The following is a 22,420-nucleotide window of genomic DNA, read 5'->3' on the forward strand; positions in this document are numbered from 1 at the left end:
TCAGAGACAATGACACTGCACCTGGCTGCCCCTCCATTCAGAGACAATGACACTGCACCTGGCTGCCCCTCCATTCAGAGACAATGACACTGCACCTGGCTGCCCCTCCCCTTCATTCAGTGACAATGACACTGCACCTGGCTGCCCCTCCCCCTCCATTCAGTGACAATGACACTGCACCTGGCTGCCCCTTTCCCTCCATTCAGTGACACTGCACCTGGCTGCCCCCTCCTCTCCATTCAGAGACAATGACACTGCACCTGGCTGCCCCTCCATTCAGAGACAATGACACTGCACCTGGCTGCCCCTCCATTCAGTGACAATGACACTGCACCTGGCTGCCCCTCTCCTCCATTCAGTGACAATGACACTGCACCTGGCTGCCCCCTCCCCTCCATTCAGAGACAATGACACTGCACCTGGCTGCCCCCTCCATTCAGAGACAATGACACTGCACCTGGCTGCCCCTCCTCTCCATTCAGTGACAATGACACTGCACCTGGCTGCCCCTCCATTCAGAGACAATGACACTGCACCTGGCTGCCCCTCCATTCAGAGACAATGACACTGCACCTGGCTGCCCCTCCATTCAGAGACAATGACACTGCACCTGGCTGCCCCTCCCCTCCATTCAGAGACAATGACACTGCACCTGGCTGCCCCTCCCCTCCATTCAGAGACAATGACACTGCACCTGGCTGCCCCTCCATTCAGAGACAATGACACTGCACCTGGCTGCCCCTCTCCTCCATTCAGTGACAATGACACTGCACCTGGCTGCCCCCTCCATTCAGTGACAATGACACTGCACCTGGCTGCCCCCTCCCCTCCATTCAGAGACAATGACACTGCACCTGGCTGCCCCTCCTCTCCATTCAGTGACAATGACACTGCACCTGGCTGCCCCTCCATTCAGAGACAATGACACTGCACCTGGCTGCCCCTCCTCTCCATTCAGAGACAATGACACTGCACCTGGCTGCCCCTCCTCTCCATTCAGTGACAATGACACTGCACCTGGCTGCCCCTCCATTCAGAGACAATGACACTGCACCTGGCTGCCCCTCCTCTCCATTCAGAGACAATGACACTGCACCTGGCTGCCCCTCCATTCAGAGACAATGACACTGCACCTGGCTGCCCCTCCATTCAGAGACAATGACACTGCACCTGGCTGCCCCTCCCCTCCATTCAGTGACAATGACACTGCACCTGGCTGCCCCTCCCCCTCCATTCAGTGACAATGACACTGCACCTGGCTGCCCCTTTCCCTCCATTCAGTGACACTGCACCTGGCTGCCCCCTCCTCTCCATTCAGAGACAATGACACTGCACCTGGCTGCCCCTCCATTCAGAGACAATGACACTGCACCTGGCTGCCCCTCCATTCAGTGACAATGACACTGCACCTGGCTGCCCCTTCCCTCCATTCAGTGACACTGCACCTGGCTGCCCCCTCCTCTCCATTCAGTGACAATGACACTGCACCTGGCTGCCCCTCCATTCAGAGACAATGACACTGCACCTGGCTGCCCCTCCATTCAGTGACAATGACACTGCACCTGGCTGCCCCTTCCCTCCATTCAGTGACACTGCACCTGGCTGCCCCCTCCCCTCCATTCAGTGACAATGACACTGCACCTGGCTGCCCCTTCCCCTCCATTCAGTGACACTGCACCTGGCTGCCCCACACTGGGTCCCCTCACCCCCCGAGCTCTCACCTTGCCACTAGCCGTTCCCCCGCTCACCCCGATCAGGAAGGGCCGCGGGTGTCCACGCTCCGGAGGATCCAGGTTTCCCGCAGAAGCCATAGCTAGGACAACCTGCAGCGGACCGGACTACATTTCCCAGAAACCCCTGGCAGTCCCATGCCCCCACGTTGTGCAGTGTAATGCCCCCGAAGAATTCTGGGAGGTGTAGTCTTGGGGGGGGGGGGGAATCTTCAGGGAGCATGCGCAGCGTGAAAGGGCATGTGACCTGCAAAGGACAGAGTGCAGGAGGAGGGGGCGGCGCCGGGCAGTCCTGTACACCGCCTGGGGGCCCTGCTTGTGTGTGATAAAAGACGGCTGCTCGCTCCCGTGCGCGTTCCCGCTATTGTCAGTAAACACTGGTACTAAGCGCGTCCAACGCTGGTACCTGAGCAGCAGTCCAGTTAGAAATAAGTCCTGGGGGAGGGGGGAGTATTAAAAGGAGGGGCTTAATTATAAAGGCGGGGCTCTATAAGGCAAGACTGTCCAGCTGTACAGTACCCACCATGCCCAGGGACAGAGGGTTCCAACACCCACCATGCCCAGGGACAGGGGGTTCCAACACCCACCATTCCCAGGGACAGAGGGTTCCAACACCCACCATGCCCAGGGACAGGGGGTTCCAACACCCACCATACAGAGTGATAGCGGGTTCCAACACCCACCATGCCCAGGGACAGCGGGTTCCAACACCCACCATACACAGTGACAGCGGGTTCCAGCACCCACCATACACAGTGACAGAGGGTTCCAACACCCACCATACACAGTGACAGCGGGTTCCAACACCCACCATGCCCAGGGACAGAGGGTTCCAACACCCACCATGCCCAGGGACAGAGGGTTCCAACACCCACCATACACAGTGACAGCGGGTTCCAGCACCCACCATACACAGTGACAGAGGGTTCCAACACCCACCATACACAGTGACAGCGGGTTCCAACACCCACCATGCCCAGGGACAGAGGGTTCCAACACCCACCATGCCCAGGGACAGAGGGTTCCAACACCCACCATACACAGTGACAGCGGGTTCCAGCACCCACCATACACAGTGACAGAGGGTTCCAACACCCACCATACACAGTGACAGCGGGTTCCAGCACCCACCATACACAGTGACAGCGGGTTCCAACACCCACCATACACAGTGACAGCGGGTTCCAACACCCACCACACACAGTGACAGAGGGTTCCAACACCCACCATGCCCAGGGACAGAGGGTTCCAACACCCACCATGCCCAGGAACAGAGGGTTCCAACACCCACCATGCCCAGGGACAGCGGGTTCCAACACCCACCACACACAGTGACAGAGGGTTCCAACACCCACCATGCCCAGGGACAGAGGGTTCCAACACCCACCATGCCCAGGGACAGAGGGTTCCAACACCCACCATGCCCAGGAACAGAGGGTTCCAACACCCACCATGCCCAGGGACAGAGGGTTCCAGCACCCACCATACACAGTGACAGAGGGTTCCAACACCCACCACACACAGTGACAGCGGGTTCCAACACCCACCACACACAGTGACAGAGGGTTCCAACACCCACCATGCCCAGGGACAGAGGGTTCCAACACCCACCATGCCCAGGGACAGAGGGTTCCAACACCCACCATGCCCAGGAACAGAGGGTTCCAACACCCACCATGCCCAGGGACAGAGGGTTCCAACACCCACCATGCCCAGGGACAGCGGGTTCCAACACCCACCATGCCCAGGGACAGCAGGTTCCAACACCCACCATGCCCAGAGACAGGGGGTTCCAACACCCACCATACAGAGTGATAGCGGGTTCCAACACCCACCATGCCCAGGGACAGCGGGTTCCAACACCCACCATGCCCAGGGACAGGGGGTTCCAACACCCACCATACAGAGTGATAGCGGGTTCCAACACCCACCATGCCCAGGGACAGCGGGTTCCAACACCCACCATACACAGTGACAGCGGGTTCCAGCACCCACCATTCACAGTGACAGAGGGTTCCAACACCCACCACACACAGTGACAGCGGGTTCCAACACCCACCACACACAGTGACAGAGGGTTCCAACACCCACCATGCCCAGGGACAGAGGGTTCCAACACCCACCATGCCCAGGGACAGAGGGTTCCAACACCCGCCACCATGCCCAGGAACAGAGGGTTCCAACACCCACCATGCCCAGGGACAGAGGGTTCCAACACCCACCATGCCCAGGGACAGCGGGTTCCAACACCCACCATGCCCAGGAACAGAGGGTTCCAACACCCACCGTGCACAGTGACAGCGGGTTCCAACACCCACCATGCCCAGGGACAGAGGGTTCCAACACCCACCATGCCCAGGGACAGAGGGTTCCAACACCCACCATGCCCAGGGACAGTGGGTTCCAACACCCACCATGCCCAGGAACAGAGGGTTCCAACACCCACCGTGCACAGTGACAGCGGGTTCCAACACCCACCATGCCCAGGGACAGAGGGTTCCAACACCCACAATGCCCAGGGACAGAGGGTTCCAACACCCACCATGCCCAGGGACAGAGGGTTCCAACACCCACCATGCACAGTGACAGCGGGTTCCAACACCCACCATGCCCAGGGACAGAGGGTTCCAACACCCACCATGCCCAGGGACAGAGGGTTCCAACACCCACCATGCCCAGGGACAGAGGGTTCCAACACCCACCATGCACAGTGACAGCGGGTTCCAACACCCACCATGCCCAGGGACAGAGGGTTCCAACACCCACCATGCCCAGGGACAGAGGGTTCCAACACCCACCATGCCCAGGGACAGAGGGTTCCAACACCCACCATACACAGTGACAGCGGGTTCCAACACCCACCATGCCCAGGGACAGAGGGTTCCAACACCCACCATGCCCAGGGACAGAGGGTTCCAACACCCACCATACACAGTGACAGCGGGTTCCAACACCCACCATGCCCAGGGACAGAGGGTTCCAACACCCACCATGCCCAGGGACAGAGGGTTCCAACACCCACCATACACAGTGACAGCGGGTTCCAGTACCCACCATACACAGTGACAGCGGGTTCCAGTACCCACCATACACAGTGACAGCGGGTTCCAGTACCCACCATACACAGTGACAGCGGGTTCCAACACCCACCATACACAGTGACAGCGGGTTCCAGTACCCACCATACACAGTGACAGCGGGTTCCAGTACCCACCATACACAGTGACAGCGGGTTCCAACACCCACCATACACAGTGACAGCGGGTTCCAGTACCCACCATGCACAGTGACAGCGGGTTCCAACACCCACCATGCACAGTGACAGCGGGTTCCAGTACCCACCATACACAGCGACAGCGGGTTCCAGTACCCACCATAGACAGCAACGGCAGGTTACAGTACCCACCATACACAGCAACGGCAGGTTACAGTACCCACCATACACAGCAACGGCAGGTTACAGTACCCACCATACAGTGGATGCAATATTAACCTCCCCAGCATTGGTGTCGATGGACGGAATATTAACCCCCAGCATTGGTGTCAGTGGATGTAGTAATAACCCCCAGAATTGAACACACTAACCTCTAGCTATGGAGTCGGTGGATGCAGCGAGAACCACCAGTATAGGTGTTGGTGGACGCAAAAGGAACCCCAGAATTTGTGTCAGTGGACGCAGCCATAACCCCCAGCATTGGTCTCAGCGATTACCCCCAGCATTGGTCTCAGTGGACGCAGCGATTACCCCCAGCATTGGTCTCAGTGGACGCAGCGATTACCCCCAGCATTGGTCTCAGTGGACGCAGCGATTACCCCCAGCATTGGTCTCAGTGGACGCAGCGATTACCCCCAGCATTGGTCTCAGTGGACGCAGCGATTACCCCCAGCATTGGTCTCAGCGATTACCCCCAGCATTGGTCTCAGTGGACGCAGCGATTACCCCCAGCATTGGTCTCAGTGGACGCAGCAATTACCCCCAGCATTGGTGTTGGTGGACGCAGCAATTACACCCAGCATTGGTGTCTGTGGATGTAGAGATTACCCCCAGCATTGGTGTCTGTGGATGCAGAGATTACCCCCAGCATTGGTGTCTGTGGATGCAGAGATTACCCCCAGCATTGGTGTCTGTGGATGCAGAGATTACCCCCAGCATTGGTGTCTGTGGATGCAGAGATTACCCCCAGCATTGGTGTCTGTGGATGTAGAGATTACCCCCAGCATTGGTGTCTGTGGATGCAGAGATTACCCCCAGCATTGGTGTCTGTGGATGCAGAGAGTGGGAGTGGTGCTAGTCCAGGGGTTATGGAGATAAGGGGGGCGGGGTTTGGGGAGTGATGTGTTATGAGCAGGGGTGATAAGGCTGAGGAGTGTGATGGGGCACTATGAGCTGAGGTGAGGTGACCATGGAGGAGTGTGTCTGTGTGCAGAGTGGGCACATGAAGGATTGAGGAGAACTGAGATGAAGGAACGACAGAAAGCGGTCTGCTTAGAGGTGGGCATGTAAGAGTGTAGGAGAGCCAGGGGTCGAGGTTTTGTGTCATGGAGTAAGGGTTGCCTGACGGTGCAGTAGCGGAGGGGGATGGGGGACTGAGGCGACTGGCCACTGAGGGCACATGCCCTGGGTACTGAGGGACCAGTACACATAAGCAGAAGTATAAGTGCTGAGAGATTACTTCTGCCTTACTTCCTGGGCAGACTTTAGGTCAGGACACAGGAAAGAGTTAGCTAGCTGAGGGTAGATGATGCAAGGTGTGTGCTAATGAGATCAGCTGGTCAACTCCTTCCTGTGTCATGACCTAAAGTCTGACCAGGAAGTAAGGCAGAAGGTAAGGTAAGTCTGTGTAGAATAAATGGAAAGCTGGTTTATTTTTGCAAAAGTAGTACATAAAAAAAAAAAAAAAAAAAAAAAAGTGAATTTAGCCTTTAAATCACATACATTTGGGTACCTGTGTGCTGAAGGGTTAATGCAGATGAGCTGTGTACTAATCTAGCTCCATTCCCCCAGTCGGCTCCTGTCATGTTTTATATCCTTTCAGCAATAAAACCATAAACGTCAATCTAGGGCTAGGCTGACTGGAGACCTTGAGATATGAGCGTTGTCCTGGGAGGCATTAGCTTCATGGGGATGGGGGACAGTGACACAAGCAGGGACACGATAATAACCATTTCATCTTCTGTCTGTAGGTTTCTCCATCAGGATAAAGAAATGATGGGCCAAATCCTCAAAAGGGATACGCAGGCGGAACTGCTGTTCAGCCTGCGTATCCCTGTGGCTATCTTTGGAAACGATCCTCAGAAGGATTTTTCCAAAGATAGTCAGAAGATCCGACATCTGTAAGACACTTACACTGTCGGATCTTAGGATGCAGTACCGCATCCGCTGCTGGGGACATTTCGAGTCGAAATGCCGCTTTGCGTATGCAAATGAGGACTTAGGCAGATCCACAAAGCTTTTTAGCTTTGTGTTTTCTGCGTAAGTTACGTTTTGCATACGTAAAATTAGGGATGCTTTTACAAGGCCTAAACTGTTTAGACCTTGTAAAAACAAACCTTTTTTTCGATCGCCGCGTTTTTTTTAAAATTTCGATTTTTTTTTCCCGGCGAGTATTTTTTTTTTTACCCGACGCAACTTTATTGTCCCGTCGCGATCCACAAAGCCCGGCGTAAAGTACGTTCGCGCGATGCACGTCGGGAAAAATGACGTCACACGCATGTGCCGAACGTCCTCATTTGAATTGGAATCGCCCCCTCGAGCAGACGACCGCCTTGCGACGGAGGCACTTAGGTTACACGGTGTGTAATTTCTAGGCAAGTGCTTTGTGGATCGGGCACTTAGGTAGAAATTTAACGCCTGTGTAACTTAACTGCTGAAAGTTAAGTTAGGCAGCTTTTTTGAGAATTTGGCCCGATGTACATATCTGAGAGAGGCCTGGAGGCTGCCATTGCTCACCTCCCGTTATAATGGTCTTCCCCTCTGGTTTTAAAACAATAAGGCTGGTGCTTGCTGAAATACTGTCAGCCAAATTGGAGCTGTCCCCTTAGTACTTATTTTCCACTGAAATTTCTAAGTATTCCAGTTTTGATGATGAAGGAGTCTGGGGTGGAATGTAGTGTTAAATGTATTGATGTATTGATTTAGATACACTAACCCTTGATGTCCTGCGATCGTGTCACGGAGTTGCAGAATGGGGAGATTCCCATTGAAGAATATGGCTAGGACTCGGGAATTGGAACAGGGACCTCCTCCAGAGGTCAAAGGTCAGAAGGCGGGTTCCCAAAGGTCACAGGGCGTGGCTGACCCACCCCCACCAAATTGTACCGCCTACCCCAACTAAGTCGGGGAATGAACAAGTCGGGGTAAGCCTCTTGGCATTTCCCTGTTCTGCCTAGTGACAGGACAGTGATCTACTGTTACCTGTCATTGGGAGCAGTGATCACTGTCGTGTCACTCATAGCCCAGCCCCCCCCCCACAGTTAGAATTTCTCCCTAGGACACACTTAACCCCTTCCTCGCCCCCTAGTGGTTAACCCGTTCACTGCCGGTGTCATTTACACAGTAATCAGTGCATTTTTATAGCACTGATCGCTGTATAAATGACAATGCTCCTAAAATAGTGTCAAAAGTGTCCGATGTGTCCGCCATAATGTCGCAGTCACGATCACCGCCATTACTAGTTAAAAAAAAAAAAAAGATATTATTAAAAAATGGCATAAAACTATCCCCTATTTTGTAGACGCTATAACTTTTGTGCAAACCAATCAATATACACTTATTGCGATTTTTTTTATGTAGAAGAATATGTATCTGCGTAATCTAAAAAAAAAATAGTTTTTTATATATATTTTTAGGGGATATTTATTATAGCAAAAAGAAAAAATATTGCTTTTTATTCAAAACTGTCGCTCTTTTTTTGTTTATAGCGCAAAAAAGTAAAACCGCAGAGGTGATCAAATACCACCAAAAGAAAGCTCTACTTGTGTGGAAAAAAGGACGTCAATTTTGTTTGGGTGCCACGTCGCATAACCGCGCAATTGTCAGTTAACCACCTTCTGACGGCCGTACGACTTTGTACGGCCGCAGTGTGGTTCTTAATCTCTGAGTGGTCGTCTATATACGGCCTCCGCTCCTCCGGGCCACTGGGGGGTGCGCGAGCATGCCCGCCGCATCACTGAGATGCCGATGCGCGTGCCTGGCGGCCGCGATGTCCTCCAGGCTCCCGCGATCGGCAGTTACAGAGACAAGGACGTGGATCTGTGTATGTAAACACAGATCCACGTCCTGTCAGGGAGAGAGGAGACCGATCTGTGTCCCTTGTACAGTCAGTCCCCTTCCCCCACAGTTAGAAACACTATGCGGGGTACACATTTAACCTCTCCCTCACCCCCTAGTGTTAACCCCTTCAATGCCAGTCACATTTATACAGTAATTAGTGCATATTTATAGCATTGATCGCAGTATAAATGTGAATGGTGCCAAAAATGTGTCAAAAGTGTCCGATGTGTCCGCCATAACGTTGCAGTCCCAATAAAAATCGCAGATCGCCGCCATTACTAGTACAAAAATAAATAATAAAAAATAATAATTCTGTCCCCTATTTTGTAGGCGCTATAACCATTCGCTTATTGTGATTTTTTTTTTTTTTCAAAAAATATGTAGAAGAATACGTATTGGCCTAGACTGAGAAAAAAAAATTGGGCTATTTATTATAGCAACAAGTAAAAAATTTTTTTTTTTTCAAAATTGTCGCTCTTTTTTTGTTTAATAGCGCAAAAAATAAAACCGCAGAGGTGATCAAATACCACGAAAAGAAATCTCTATTTGTGGGAAAAAAGAACGTCAACTTTGTTTGGGAGCCACGTCGCACGACCGCGCAATTGTCAGTTAAAGCGACGCAGTGCCGGAAGCTGAAATTTCACCTGGGCAGGAGGGGGGTATATGTGCCCAGTAAAGCAACGCGGTGCCAAATCGCAAAAGAAATGGCCTGGTCATTGGGCAGCCAAATCCTCTGTGGCTGAAGTGGTTAAATTAACAAGTACAGCACATTTGCTTGTACTGAACATTCAGCAAATGTAGGTCCTCATCGGAATGCTTGTTGCAAAGTATGGAAGACACTGGAAATAACATGACAACGAGCATTTTCAACATACGTCTCTCCCTTGAGCAGTCACAGAGGCTTACTTACTCTTATCAGTGCATTCTGTGACCTCGGAAGGCAATGTGAGCCTCTGCTTGGGGTCCGTGGGAACATGCTCATAGCTGCTATGGAAGGTCAGAGCCACTGTTTCTACAATGCACATTGTCTTGTTTGTGGACAATGCCGGTACTGGCAACCAGGTGTGACATCGAGAACAAGGGGAAATTGGATGTCAAAGCAAAACAAAGAACTGGTATGTGATTCAACATAGATAAGAGAGCCCTGTGTGTTGTCCTAAAACAAAGTAGTACTTGTGAGGCTAATGTAGACCTGTCACCCACACAAAACACCACAAAGCAGTCACCTCCGAAGAAATGTTGTATGCCCTAAGGTCTAGGGCGTGGGGTCATCACAACTATGACCATTGGAGGAGAGCAGACTGAGTTCACAGCACAGCTAGAGAACTGACCACGCGGTGCTCGCCTGCTTAGTGTGGTCAGTTTTTAACAGGAAAGCAAAGAGACCGACAAGAACGCCAGGAATTTCACATAAAGGAAGCAATGGGCTAGATTCAGATAGGTTAGCAGATCTTTAGATCCGCGTAACCTATCTGATTTACGTTAGGCCGCCGCTATTTTTTGAGGCAAGTGCTTTATTCAGAAAGCACTTGCCTCTAAAGTTGCGGCGGCGTATGGTAAATTCCGCGGCTAGGGGGGCGTGTACAATTTAAATCAGGCGCGTCCCCACGCCGATTGAACAGCGCACGCGCCGTCCGCAAATTTTCCCAGCGTGCATTGCTCCAAATGACGTCGCAAGGCCAGTCATTTTTTGTTTATAGCGCAAAAAAAAAAAAAAGCAGAGGTGATCAAATACCTGTAGTAGACAGGTATCTGCCCCCCCCCCCCCCCCCCCCGAAAGGTGCCAAATGTGACACCGGAGGGTTCCAAAAAGTGGAAGTTCCATTTTTAGGTGGAACTCCACTTTAGAGTGGTATTGACCTAGGGGCTACTTTAGCATGCATTAAAGGGTGACTAAAGGAATTTTTTTTTTTAGCTAAATAGCTTCATTTACCTTACTGCAGTACTGGTTTCATGTCCTCATTGTTCGTTTTTGCTTTGAAGTAGCTGTAATTCTGCTGTGATCTCCACACTTCCTGGTTGCCTGTTTCCTTATAACCATCATACTGGGAGCTTTCTCACGGTGGTCTAAGCTGTCATTACTGTGTGTCTAAAACTCCTCAGAACCAATCAGATTCATTTTAAATACAAAACACTGCCCTGGATTTGTTTGTTTTTGTTCTGTGAGTCTTCCCGACTCACCTCTCACCCGGAACTTCATGTATGTACCTTTAAAACCGAACGTGAAACTAGAGGCACATTATATGATAGATTAAATTCAATTTTTAATCATTTTTAAAAGGAATCAGTTAACTTGTATGTCTCTATACCCTGTAAACAGTCATTTCAGCAAATTTTTTTTTCCTTTAGTGACCCTTTAAAGTTTGTGGCAAAATAAAATCATCTCCTAAATATGCACATTTTCCAATGTTTTTTCTTTTGCAAGTCTAAAAAAATCTGTTGATCTTGCAGAAATCCAGTATGCTCCCAACGTCCTGTGCTCTCTGCATGGGCTGAGCTGAAATCCCCAAGCTGTGTTATCAGCCCTGCCCAGCTATATTATATAGACTGCAGGACACTTCCCATTATGTTATTGTAATGAGATTAGTTCAAAGATTTTTATTGGATTTTTCAGATATTTAACAAACATTTTTTTGGGGTGAAAATTCGATTTTTAATTAGAAACTTAGGCCCAGATTCACAAAAGAAATAAGATGGCGTATCTCCTGATACGCCGTCGTATCTCTGTTTTAGGGTCTTCTTAACTATGCGACTGATTCATAGAATCAGTTGCGCATAGATAGCCATAAGATCTGACAGGTGTAATTGTTTTACACTGTCGGATCTTAGGATGCAATACCGCGGCCGCCGCTGGGTGGAGTTCGCGTCGTAAACCAGTGTCGGGTATGCAAATTAGTAGTTACGGCGATCCACGGCGGTTTTTCGCGTTCGCTACGTCGCTGCTAGTCTAGTTTCCCGTCGCAATTTTAGTCGTCGTTTTAGGTGCCCTAACTTTACACAGCACAGGTATGTGCTGTATAAAGTATGGCCGTCGTTCCCGCGTCGAAATGTAAACATTTTTCCTTCTTGCGTAAGACGTCCGGGAATACGGAAGTACGCTACGCACGTCGCCGTTCGAAAAAATGACGTCACTTCGCGCAAAGCACGGCGGGAAATTCAAAAGGGAGCATGCGCAGTAGGTCCGGCACGGGAGCGCGCCTAATCTAAATGGCACACGCCCCATTGAATTACGCGGGCTTACGCCGGAGGCCGCCGGCGTAAGTTTTCTCGCAAGTGCTTTGTGAATCAGGCACTTGCGATGAAAACTTGCGGCGGTGTAACGTATCTACGATACAGCTAGAGCGGGAGGGGCCAAGATTCCGCTGCTGACATCAGAGGCTGCCGGTCCCGTGAGCGCCAAGCAGCGCTCTGAAATCAGGTATAGCTGGCATATTTTTTTCTATAAAACACCGAGACAGGAGCACCTAGCATAACAAGACACGTATCTACGATACGTTACGCCACCGCGATTCTACGCGAGTCTGGCCCATAGGCTCCTTTTTGAGATTGAACAAATGGATTGAAATTGATACAGTACAAGGAAAGCTGGCCTTTCCTGGCATCAACATGACAGCATGCATGTCATTCTAATATGCTGCTATGGAATGGGGCCAGGGGAAAAAAAATTATGTTAAAGCGTTTGTTACCCTAAAAAAGAATAAAAATGGATCCTGTTCCTTTAAAGCACGAATAACAGCACAGTGCTTGTGCTGTGTAATTTGCCCCCCCCTCCCCCTGTATCACCTGAAATACCTGGCTGATCCTGCCTGGTTCTACCCTCCCCCCTGTAAACTGACCACGGTTTATCATGGCTGCTGAGCCCTGACACCACACTGTCATCCCCAGCTCTCCTCTGTCCACCTCTCCCCCCCCCCTGCTCTGTGTCAGTGCCTGCCCCCTCCCCTCCTGCTGCTGAAATAACATGTATTGTTTTATATAATCCTCTGTGTCTTGTTATGCTAGGTGCTCCTGTCTGTGTTTTATAGAAAAAAATATGCCAGCTATACCTGATTTCAGAGCGCTGCTTGGCGCTCACGGGACCGGCAGCCTCTGATGTCAGCAGCGGAATCTTGGCCCCTCCCGCTCTAGCTGTCAGATCGAGAGGGGAGAGAGGCGGCGGGGTCATGTGAGCGACAAGCAGCGCTCTGAAATCAGGTATAGACGGCATAGACGACACAGGGACGATTGTGATTGGACGGGTGATCAGATTAAATAGTGTGTCGGCGGCCATTTTTTTTTGTAGTGCAAACACGTGTGATTTACTTGTAGTCATATATGACGCTGTAAGTATAACATGTTTGTTATTTTAATAGGGGGGAAAAAAAGACTTTAAAACCCTTGCCAGGTTGATTTCTTGCTGTCTGTGTGCCTATGGGAACATTTTCCATCACTTCCTGTCCCAACGGCACAACAGGAAATTACACAAAATCTCCCAAAGAAAGGGAGATTCCCCTCTTACACAGTTGTACCCAAAACAGGGGTCTCTATTGAAAAATGTCCCCTTACCTTTTGCCCCGTGAGGACACCTGCATACAATTCGCATCAGTGTGAACCCAGCCTAAAAGAAGGGTTCACTTGGCTTCCACTTCTTTTGTTAGGGGGGCCCTGTGTTGTGGCAAATGCCCTTTTTGAACTATATTTAAATGTCCCTGCAGTGATATCATACTAGTGCTCATCATATGGATATCATTAAGAAGCTGAATGACAGCAGAGGGTCATAAAACATCCATCCTGGGTCACATCCAAAGCTATTAAATAAGCCTTAATATTTGCACTGCAAACAAAGGTATAGTGTCAACAAAGTCCGCGAGTGTATAGTAATCCTCAAGGTTTCTACAAAGCATCATTGTATAGATACAACCCTTCACTGTTTAGCCAAAGCCTTCTTCCAAACATAACATATGGAGAAGATAGGACTTGTGACTTTTATTGCTGTTTGTGGTGACACTGGGGAAATTTCACTTAGTTTGCCACTGACACTCCTGTGACACCAGGACTAAAAAAGAAATGACTGGGGTTCACAGGAGGGCACAGACAACGATTATATTATTTTGCCAGTGTACTAGCAATAGATTGCAATAGATTTTCCATCATTTCTTGTCCCTCTCCTCCTCGGTCACTTGGAAGTGCGGAAAATCTCCACAATGGTGAAACAGTAAGCAATCAAAACAGATAGGGGATCCAATTCCTACCCACAAATAAAAAAGGTTTACTCCTATGTGGAACCATATTCATGGAAGTCTCCAGGGGTCCTGCAGAGTATGACGCTCCTCATAGAAATGAACAAAGCCTGCAAGAAGTATAGAAGAGCAGAGTTGAGACTTAACCACTTAAGACCCGGACCAAAATGCAGGTAAAGGACCCGGCCAGTTTTTGCGATTCGGCACTGCGTCGATTTAACTGACAATTGCGCGGTCGTGCGACGTGGCTCCCAAACAAAATTGGCGTCCTTTTTTCACCACAAATAGAGCTTTCTTTTGGTGGTATTTGATCACCTCTGCGGTTTTTATTTTTTGGGCTATAAACAAAAATAGAGCGACAATTTTGAAAAAAAATCAATATTTTTTCCTTTTTGCTATAATAAATACCCCCCAAAAACATATATAAAAAAACATTTTTTTTCCTCAGTTTAGGCCGATACGTATTCTTCTACCTATTTTTGGTAAAAAAAATTGCAATAAGCGATTATCGATTGGTTTGCGCAAAATGTTTAGTGTTTACAAAATAGGGGATAGTTTTCTTGCATTTTTATTAATAATTTTTTACTACTAATGGCGGCAATCAGCGATTTTTTTCGTGACCAATCGGACAATTTTGACACATTTTTGGGACAATTGTCATTTTCACAGCAAACCCCCTTCCTGCCCAGGTGAAATTTCAGCTTCCGGCACTGCGTCGCTTTAACTGACAATTGCGCGGTCGTGCGACGTGGCTCCCAAACAAAATTGGTGTCCTTTTTTTCCCACAAATAGAGCTTTCTTTTGGTGGTATTTGCACTATAAACAAAAAAAGAGCGACAATTTAAAAAAATATATATATATTTTTGACTTGTTGCTATAATAAATAGCCCAATTAAAAAAAAAAAATTCTCAGTTTAGGCCGATACGTATTCTACATATTTTTGGTAAACAAAAAAAAATAAAAATCACAATAAGCGATTGGTTTGTGCAAACGTTATAGCGCCTACAAAATAGGGGACAGAATTATTATTTTGTATTATTATTTTTTTTACTAGTAATGACGGCGATCTGCGATTTTTATTGGGACTGCGACATTATGGCGGACACATCGGACACTTTTGACACATTTTTGGCACCATTCACATTTATACAGCGATCAGTGCTATAAATATGCACTAATTACTGTATAAATGTGACTGGCATTGAAGGGGTTAACACTAGGGGGTGAGGGAGGGGTTAAATGTGTACACTGCATAGTGTTACTAACTGTGTGGGTGGAGGGGACTGACTGGGGGAGGTGACTGATCTGTGTCCCCATGTACAAGGGACACAGATCGGTCTCCTTTCTCCCTGACAGGACATGGATCTGTGTGTTTACACACACAGATCCATGTCCTTGTCTCTGTAACCGCCGATCACGGGTGCCTGGTGGACATCGCGGCCGCCAGGCACGCGCTTTGGCATCTCAGTGATGCGGCGGGCACGCGCACACGCCCCCCAGTGGCCAGGAGGAGCGGAGGCCACAAAAACATGGCCTCCCAGAGATTTAGAGCCACCCTGCGGCCGTACAAAGTCGTACGGCTGTCGGGAAGTGGTTAAATGTCATTTTTGTATGAATGAATGAATGAATGAATGAATGACTTGTATAGCGCAACTCATGCGAACTGAATCGCCTCTGGGCGCTTTTTCCAGCCAGAGTCTGCTTGGCTGGTGCGGTCATTTTACCCCGTAGGATCGTGACACGCTTGGGACACACAGTCATACACACAGTGTATGTGTGCGCTATAATCTTTTGTTCTGTTTGTATGGTCTTTTAGCAGCACCATTTTTAATGTATAAGCGAAAATGTGTTACTGTGCCAATCCTATCATAGTAAAGTGAATTATATTTAAAAGTGCTATAAACTCAAGCCTGTGAAAAGAACCCCATAAATATAAAATAAGTGTTCAATATTATACAATATATACAGAATATTTGAAAAAAAAAAAAATATATATATATATATATATATGAAACGTCTCTGGAAAGTGTATCAAAAGTTAATCCAATATGGAAAAAATTCAAATGAATTCCAATTCAAATAAAGATAGAAAAGTCCAATGCTCATGGTGCTCCTTGTAGTGAGTATACGGATAAACGTGCAATTATTCTTCCACCAAAATAATCATGCCACCGTCACCAACTGCTAAAATGGACCCAGATTAATAAAACGCCTCAAATTATTCCTTTCCTTACAGCCACTAGAGCAATCCTCCTCCTCCCTTGTGTTCACAGGGTTCCTGATAGTGCCTTAATATCTCAAAAACAAGGGACTCATCATAGTGTAGTATAGCCGAAACCGATTTATTAATAAAATTGTAAAAACAAAAAGGCTCACTCACAAGTGTAGTGCCTCAGACCAGCACCGGGTCCTTCTAGCAGTCCCGAGCACAGAAGCCGCTCGCCAGTGTGTGGATCTTCCTCGGTCAGCGTGCGCTCTTTCCTTGCGGTTCAGCGGCAGGGGATGACGTGTGACGTTATTCCTTCCCAACGGGCGGACCATAAAGCAGCTTAACAGGACAGGTTCCACTCAGAAAAGGCCTCACCATAGTCGACCAAAGAAGTTGAGTGCACATGCTCAGCATCATATCCAGAGGTTGTCTTTGGCAAATAGACCTATGAGTGCTGCCAGCATTGCTGGAGAGGTTGAAGGGGTGGGGGGGGGGGTCAGCCTGTCAGTGCTGAGACCATACGCCGCACACTGCATCAAATTAGTCTGCATGACTGTCCTCCCAGAAGGAAGCCTCTTCTAAAGAGGATGCACAAGAAAGCCCACAAACAGTTTGCTGAAGACAAGCAGACTAAGGACATGGATTACTGGAACCATGTCCTTTGGTCTGATGAGACCAAGATAAACTTATTTGGTTCAGATGGTGTCAAGCCGGTGGCAACCAGGTGAGGAGTACAAAGACAAGTGTGTCTTGCCTACAGTCAAGCATGGTGGTGGGAGTGTCATGGTCTGGGGCTGCATGAGTGCTGCCAGCACTGGGGAGGTGCAGTTCATTGAGGGAACCATGAATGCCAACATGTACTGTGACATACTGAAGCAGAGCATGATCCCCCTCCCTTCGGAGACTGGGACGCAGGGCAGTATTCCAACATGATAACGACCCCAAACACACCTCCAAGACAACCACTGCCTTGCTAAAAAAAGCTGAGGGTAAAGGGGATGGACTGGTCAAGCATGTCTCCAGTCCTAAACCCTATTGAGCATCTGTGGGGCATCCTCAAATGGAAGGTGGAGGAGCGCGAGATCTCCAATATCCACCAGCTCTGTGATGTCATCATGGAGGAGTGGAAGAGGACTCCAGTGATAACCTGTGTAGCTCTGGTGAACTCCATGTCCAAGAGCGTTAAGGCAGTGCTAGAAAATAATGGTGGCCACTCAAAACATTTAAACTTTGGGCCCAATTTGGACATTTTCACTTAGGGGTGTACTCACTTTTGTTGCCAGCGGTTTAGACATTAATGGCTGTGTGTTGAGCTATTTTGAGGGGACAGCAAATTTACACCAGTATACAAGCTGTACACTGATGCCGCGTACACACGATCATTTTTCGGCATGAAAAAAATGTTGTTTTAAAAAAATGTCATTTAAAATGATGGTGTGTGGGCTTCACATTATTTTTCGGCTTCTGAAAAACGACAATTTTTTTTTTAGAGCATGCTGCATTTTTTAACAACGTTTTAAACAATTTTGTTTTTCGGGTTGTAAAAAAATGATCGTGTGTGGGCTAAAACGACGTTAAAAAAACCCACGCATGCTCAGAAGCACGTTATGAGACGGGAGCGCTCGTTTGGGTAAAACTACCGTTCATAATGGAGTAAGCAACATTCATCACGCTGTAACAGACAGAAAAGCGCAAATCGTCTTTTACTAACACGGAATCAGCCCCAAGGGTGGCGTCATCCGCATGGAACTTCCCCTTTATAGTGCCGTCGTACGTGTTTTACATCACCGTGCTTTGCTAGATGCCGTTTTTTTTTCATGCCGAAAAATTATCGTGTGTACACGGCATTACTACTTTACATTGCTGCAAAGTGTAATTTCTTCAGTGTTGTCACATGAAAAGGTATACAAAAATATTTACAAAAATGTGAGGGGTGTACTCACTTTTGTGAGATACTGTAAGTGAACATCAAATATTTTTCTCCTTCTTAGTGTAGAAAATCCAGTGACCACCATTCCAATATCACACCCGTGCTCCACCACTAGTGTGCAAACAGTGTCCTCACTTTCCAGATATGACCCACATCACATAGTGCTGTGAAAAAGTATTTGCCCCCTTTCTGATTTTTATTTTTTGCATATTTCTCACACTTGATTTAGATTAAACATATTTTAATATTACATAAAGATATCCAGAGTAAATCCAAGATGCCGTTTTTTAATTAATTCATTTATTAAGGGGAAAAAAGCTGTTCAAACCTGCCTGGCCCTATATGAAAAAGTAATTGCCCCCTTCCATGCTGAATCATGAATGAACTGTGATTAAAGCAGAGATTCACCCTAAAAAACATGTGTATACCATTCCATCCAGCATACTGCCGACATGTACAGTATGCTGTTTTTTTCCCCTGTACATACCGTTGTATCGCTATTTTCCCCCCCGCCTTCCGGGTAGTGGCTCCTGTGGGAGTGGGCGTTCTTATTCAGAGACTAAGTGATTGACGTGATGACAAAAGCTTCCCCCCCGGCGCATAATGCGCGTCACCAGTTTCCGAAAGAAGCCGAACGTCGGTGCGCAGGCGCCGTATAGAGCCGACTCGCAGTTCGGCTTCTTCCGGAAACTGGTGACGTGCATTATGAGCCGTGGGAAAGCTTTTGTCATCACGTCAATCACTTAGTCTCTAGGAGCTGCGGTGGCTCAACGCGATTGGCACTGCGCTGACAAGCCATTCACCTCTGCAGCTAGAGGTTCGGATCCCGGTCTCGGCTTCATGTGAATTGAGTTTGGTGGTCTCAGCCCGGCTCCCGGTGGGTGTGCTATGCAAGGTAAGCCTGTGCTTAGTACGCCCACCCCCCTCCCACAAAAACCACCACACCTACACACGCACTCTAAATTGGGTTAACACGCACATTGACCACGCGGTCTCTAAAGAGAGGCGAAGGACTAATGGGGCTTGTTGAGCGGGCTAATCCTCTCACTCCCTTATAGGGAGTCCCTCTGCCCCGTTGGGCTTCAAAGCGGAGCAGGTAGGGCGGGCTGTGTGGGAGGACCCCCTCACACACCCGCCATTGCCACCCGGGGCATGGAGAAAGGTGGCAGATTGCCTCTGGGGGAGGCCTGCCTACTCCCAAGTCCAGCTCCTCTCTCGAGCACACGCACAAAATACACTTTAAAAAAAAAAGAAGTTAAAAAAAAAAAATAATAAAAAAAAAAAAAATCACTTAGTCTCTGAATAGGAACGCCCACTCCGGTGGGAGGCACTACCCGGAAGCCGGGGGGGGGGGGGGAATAGCTATACGAGGGTATGTACAGCGAAAAAAAAACAAAAAAAACAGCATACTGTACATGTCGGCAGTATGCTGAATGGAATGGTATATACATGTTTTAGGGTGAACCTCCGCTTTAACCACAATTTTTTGGAAAGCCGAATTAAATTTCACTTGCCACACCCAGGCCTGATTACTGCCAGAGCTGCTGAATCAAGAAAATCACATAAATAGAAGCTGTCTAACAAAGTAAAGCACGCATCATGCCACAATCTAAAATAAATCAAGAACATATTAGAAACAAAGTAATGTACATGTATTGGTCTAGGAAGGGTTTCAAAACCATTTCTAAAGATTTGGAATTCCAGTGAACCACAGGGAGAGACAGACATTACCCACATATGGAAATAACTTGGAACAGTGGTGAACGTTCCCAGGCCTACAAAAATTACTCCAAGAGTATAACGACTCATCCAGGAGGTCATAGAAGAACCCAGAACAACATCCAAAAATTGCAGGCCTCACTTGCCTCAGGTAAGATCAGTGCTCATGATTCAACAAGAAGAAAAAGACTGGGAAAAAATGTCATCCATGGGAGAGTTCCAAAGCCACTGATGACCAAAAAAGAGCATAAGGGCTCATCTCACATTTACAAAAAAAAAAGATATTTGTAAACAATTTTGAAAAACATTTATAATTTTCCTTACAATTATGTACCACTTTGTGTTGGTCTATACATAAAATCCCAATAAAATACATTTACAATTTTGGTTATAACATGACAGAATGTGGAAATTTCAAGTGGTATGAAACTATGAATACTTTTTCAAGGCACTGTACATAAAAACAAAATGTGTGTAAAATATTGAAAGAAAGGATAAGGTGTTATACATGTTAAAAAAAAAACCTTTTCACGAAGAATATATGTACAATGACATCAGACATAAATGTGTACACTGATTAAATAAATTGCAATGATAGCAAGCAAAAAGTCCATAAGTGATAAATCCCAACACCAAATCGAAGGGCTCCGAGATAAAACTTCTAGTTCTTCCACCACGAGTGCTCAGTATAAGGTGGCCAGTCACCGAGATATTTGACCCCTTTTTACAGGATGGTCAAAAAGTGCTTTTGGAATACCAGATTGAATCCACCAATAGCACAATTCCACTCCACTGGCCACTCACGCTGGAAATGTTAAAGTGCCTGGCACTAGGTGTAATCAGCTTGTGTAATTTGGCTAATCCCTTGGGGATGGTGTGCGTTCCACGTCTCGCTCTGGAGGGCAAAGCCTAGTATTGGAAAAAGATTTGAGGAACACAAACCATAGGATGGACTATGGGTGTCCTGAGGTACTGCAGTGCCACGTCCTAGATACTATTAGAAACGGGTTTATTGTTGCGGAGAGAATGGACTTTCTAGGCACCAATGGTTGACACAAAATATTATTTATTGATACAATCCCAAAAATGGGTAATGAACCAATATTACAGTACATATAAAACATACATTTAAAAAACACATAAATTGTCACAGAACATTCCTGTGATACTAAAACAATGAGAATAAATCCACTAAAACCAATACAAGTCCACTAGGGACAGCAACGTGGGTTGATGACCAGCGTAATTGTTAGTAGACGTAATTTTGCATAAGCTCTACATGTTTCGCAGTTGAGTGCTTCTTCAGGAGCTATAGATATTCATTCACGGTGATGGATAGGGTTAATGTTATATTTAAATTGTATAAGCTGGATCATAGGGTAGAATGTCCGAGCATGAATGACGGTTTAGATAGATGGATCAAAGTATATAGTGCAGCAAACAAGAAGCTGATCAGATTAGTAAACACATATAATAATGCAGGTCTGACCTGCATACATAAAAGTGAGGGAAAAATCCCATAAGAGCAGGGAAGAAAAAAATCCCCGCAAACAGAGATCAGGAAGTCAGAGATGCTGCAGTAAGCTGGATGGGTATCAAATACCGGCCGTCATGTTATAAAGGGCTTGTGGCGTTAGGGAGATAGCCTAAGGTCAGACCTGCATTATTATATTTGTTTACTAATCTGATCAGCTTCTTGTTTGCTGCACTATATACTTGGATCCATCTATCTAAACCGTCATTCATGCTCGGACATTCTACCCTATGATCCAGCTTATACAATTTAAATATAACATTAACCCTATCCATCACCGTGGATGAATATCTATATCTCCTGAAGAAGCACTCAACTGCGAAACATGTAGAGCTTATGCAAAATTACGTCTACTAACAATTACGCTGGTCATCAACCCACGTTGCTGTCCCTAGTGGACTTGTATTGGTTTTAGTGGATTTATTCTCATTGTTTTAGTATCACAGGAATGTTCTGTGACAATTTATGTGTTTTTTAAATGTATGTTTTATATGTACTGTAATATTGGTTCATTACCCATTTTTGGGATTGTATCAATAAATAATATTTTGTGTCAACCATTGGTGCCTAGAAAGTCCATTCTCTCCACAACAATAAGCCCGTTTCTAAAAGCCTAGTATTGGATATCAAGTTAGGACCCGGAAGTAGCGGATCCTTCACTCCAACATATGTTTCGCCTTGATTGGCGGCTTCAGGAAACAACATTGCTTATCTCACAATCAAGGATTAGGCTAAAGCAAAATGGCGGCATCCCGACTTCTGGTCTCGGTGCAGAATGACTTCACCAGGCTCCACCTTACAACCA

At 47.6% G+C, this 22,420-nt stretch overlaps 1 protein-coding gene across 2 annotated transcripts in view; it reads right to left on the minus strand.

The window, feature by feature from the left end:
- Positions 1–22,420, minus strand: part of UCK1 (uridine-cytidine kinase 1) — a 91,096-nt gene that overhangs the window by 35,638 nt on the left and 33,038 nt on the right. The window contains exon 1 of one of the 2 annotated variants that reach the window (XM_040324394.1): positions 1,722–1,915. The exons of the other annotated variant lie outside the window; for it this stretch is intronic. Within the exon in view, the coding sequence (XP_040180328.1) occupies positions 1,722–1,811 (90 nt within the window). The 5' untranslated portion in view covers positions 1,812–1,915. Of the gene's footprint in view, positions 1–1,721; positions 1,916–22,420 lie in introns of those variants that run through there. 2 annotated transcript variants of the gene reach the window in all.

The sequence above is a fragment of the Rana temporaria genome, chromosome 9 (genome assembly GCF_905171775.1).
Source record: "Rana temporaria chromosome 9, aRanTem1.1, whole genome shotgun sequence".
NCBI classification, from domain to species: Eukaryota; Metazoa; Chordata; class Amphibia; order Anura; family Ranidae; genus Rana; species Rana temporaria.